The sequence below is a fragment of the Myotis davidii genome, unplaced genomic scaffold (assembly GCF_000327345.1).
Source record: "Myotis davidii unplaced genomic scaffold, ASM32734v1 scaffold233, whole genome shotgun sequence".
NCBI classification, from domain to species: domain Eukaryota; kingdom Metazoa; phylum Chordata; class Mammalia; order Chiroptera; family Vespertilionidae; genus Myotis; species Myotis davidii.
Genome location: NW_006285917.1, coordinates 132487 through 135097, shown reverse-complemented (window position 1 = coordinate 135097; position 2611 = coordinate 132487). Strand labels below are relative to the sequence as shown.

Sequence of the window (2611 nt, the reverse complement as noted above, 5' to 3'; positions counted from 1 at the left end):
AGAGTGCATTGGGATCATCTGGAGGACTTGTTACACCAGAGTACTGGACCTACCCCAGAGTTTTGGATTTAGTAGATCTGGGGTGGGGCCTCAGAATTTGTACATCTAATAGGTTTCCAGGTGATGCTTATGTGACCACATTTTGAGAATCACTGTACTACAGCATTTCGAGGAGTATAAAGAAGTACAAAATACAATACTTATCATTAAGGAGCTTATGATGTAATTGGGGGAGATAATACATACACTTAAAAATATAATAAGAAATTCAATTATATATATATATATAAAGATTTGACATTGGATGGGATAATAAGAGGGGCTGGGACTTAATCTGGGCCCTAAAGGATGGATGGGCCTAGGGTTCAGAAGAGAATCACATAGGCATTCTTGATGGGGATATAAAAAAAAAAAAAAGGAAATATAAAGGTGTATGGGAGTAGAGTGGTCAATATTTGTTTGTCTGATATAGAGCTTTATATGGGACACTAGTGGAGGAGTAACGCCAAAAAGGTTGATGCCAGACTTTGAAGAGCCTTGAAAGCCTGTCTCTTTCCCCTGCCTCCACCCATTTCACAGCCTTAGCTGCACAGCTAGAAAGAGGAAGTCTCCCCTGCTAAATGTGCAAGAGGAAGCACAAGAGGGTTCTGTGGGCCTGTGAGCCGCACTGACTGCTTTTACCCATGAGCCAATCACAGAGGCAACAGGAAGACCAGCACACCAAAACGGCTGGGTGCCTCCGCCCAGAGGGTGTCACCACCCAAGCTGAAAGTGTCTTGGGGAGATCAGGCATTGCTGTCCCGTGTTCCGCTCTCTCGGTGGCCATCATGTCTTTGACCTCTGCCTACCAGCATAAATTAGCAGAAAAGCTCACTATCCTGAATGATCGTGGTCAGGGGGTTCTCATTCGTATGTATAACATCAAGAAGGTAAGCATGAGCAACTGGACTAGCACTAATTATTCTAGCAGTAGTAGGGCTGGGAACCCTGAGGCCAGCAGGTCCAGTGGTTAGACTTTCTCCTCCTTCCCGCTGGCTTAACTGGCCTTCAGTCACTTGGATTATACAGACGAAGAGGACAGGGAGGCTTTTTTCAGGGCTTCCCCTTTCTAGGTACGATTCTCACGCCAATGAGAGTGTTTGTTTTCTGCTGGGTATGGGGTAGGGGGTGTGTGGTAAATAATTGTGTTATAAGTCACTTGGGTAACAGTCTGGGGTCTAAAATTCTGGGTTGTATTGTTTATTGCTGACCCCTCACCCTCTGAAGATATCCAAAGTTAGGTCTCAGCAAAAACATCTGAAGAAGTACTTCCCAAAAAGGGGAAAAATTGTTGTGATCTTTACATTAGAACAGAAAGAGTAGTTGTTTTCTGAGGTACTTAGGGTCTGAGACAGCTCATGCTGTGGTTGCATATTTGTGTGTTTAGGATAGGAACTGTGGCATTAAGAGAAGCTGGCGGCAAGGGAAGTAAATAGATAAAGACTGGGGTGGGAGTGGGGAGTTTCTCGAAGAGAGAATAGTGGACCTGGGGAGGGAACTTATGTGCATTTTTAAAATAAAGCAAATCACCAGGAACATGGTTTCTCTGTCCCCACGTCTTCTTTAATCCTTTGGGATGATTTACTTATATAGTGGACATAATTGTGACACTGAGTCTCCTGCAAAGTCTGACTCCTGAGCAGCTGCTTTTCTGACTCCTTCCGGCTTCAGCTGAAGGGTGGAGAGAGCTTCCTCTTTGTGCTGGGGCCAAGCAGACATTAAACTTTACACAGCAACACAAGATGCCAGGTTATTTAGCTCTTCTGACAGTTGGCTTAATGTCCTTTAACTTGTTCCTGACCTACTCTTAAGCTTTTATAATGAATCCCCAGATTTCCTTTCCCTAAGAGAGATTTTTGTGAGAATGAATGATGAAGGAAGAGATATGTTTATGGGGGGCAGTGGAAAGGGTTGAAATATAGTGTGGTTTTTCTGTGCAGACTTGTTCAGACCCCAAATCCAAGCCACCTTTCTTACTGGAAAAGTCCATGGAATCATCCCTCAAGTACATCAACAAGAAATTTCCCAACATAGATGTCCGAAACAGCACGGTAAGAATGCGATTCCTCTTCTCTCCTTTCTCTGAAATAACTCTATGCTTGGATGGCAGGAGATAGCATAGTCTTCTTTTAGTTTTCCTAGGCTCAATCACAGGGCTTCAGGTTATAATAGTCTTGAGAATTCTGAGAAAGATAGAATTTTCCCAGGGTAAGTTGGAGCAAAGCATTGCCTCTTTCTCCATCGCAAAATTCATGAGAACACCATTTTTGTAGAGGAAGACAGCTCTACCAACTCAGCAGGGTGCATAAATCTTATTGTTGTTCCTGTTTCCCACTCAGTGTTTCCTTGTAAATTATCTTAGAACTAGAGGCCTGGTGCACGAAATTTGTGCAGCGAGGGTGTGGCCCTCAGCCAAGGCTGCACCCTCTCCAATTGGGACCCCTCGGGGGATGTCCGACTGCCGGGGATTGGTTCTAAACAGGCAGTCGGACATCCCTCTCATAATCTGGGACTGCTGGCTCCTAACTTCTCACCTGGCTGCTTGCCTGATAGTCCCAACTGCCCCCCCCAC

At 44.7% G+C, this 2611-nt stretch overlaps 1 protein-coding gene across 1 annotated transcript in view; it reads left to right on the top strand.

The window, feature by feature from the left end:
- Positions 1-751: 751 nt before the first annotated feature.
- The window catches only part of NCKAP1L (NCK associated protein 1 like), a 44861-nt gene continuing 43001 nt past the window's right edge, over positions 752-2611 (top strand). The window contains exons 1-2 of the mRNA XM_006756930.2: positions 752-929; positions 1980-2090. Of these exons, the coding sequence (XP_006756993.1) occupies positions 828-929; positions 1980-2090 (213 nt within the window). The 5' untranslated portion in view covers positions 752-827. The remainder of the gene's footprint in view (positions 930-1979; positions 2091-2611) is intronic.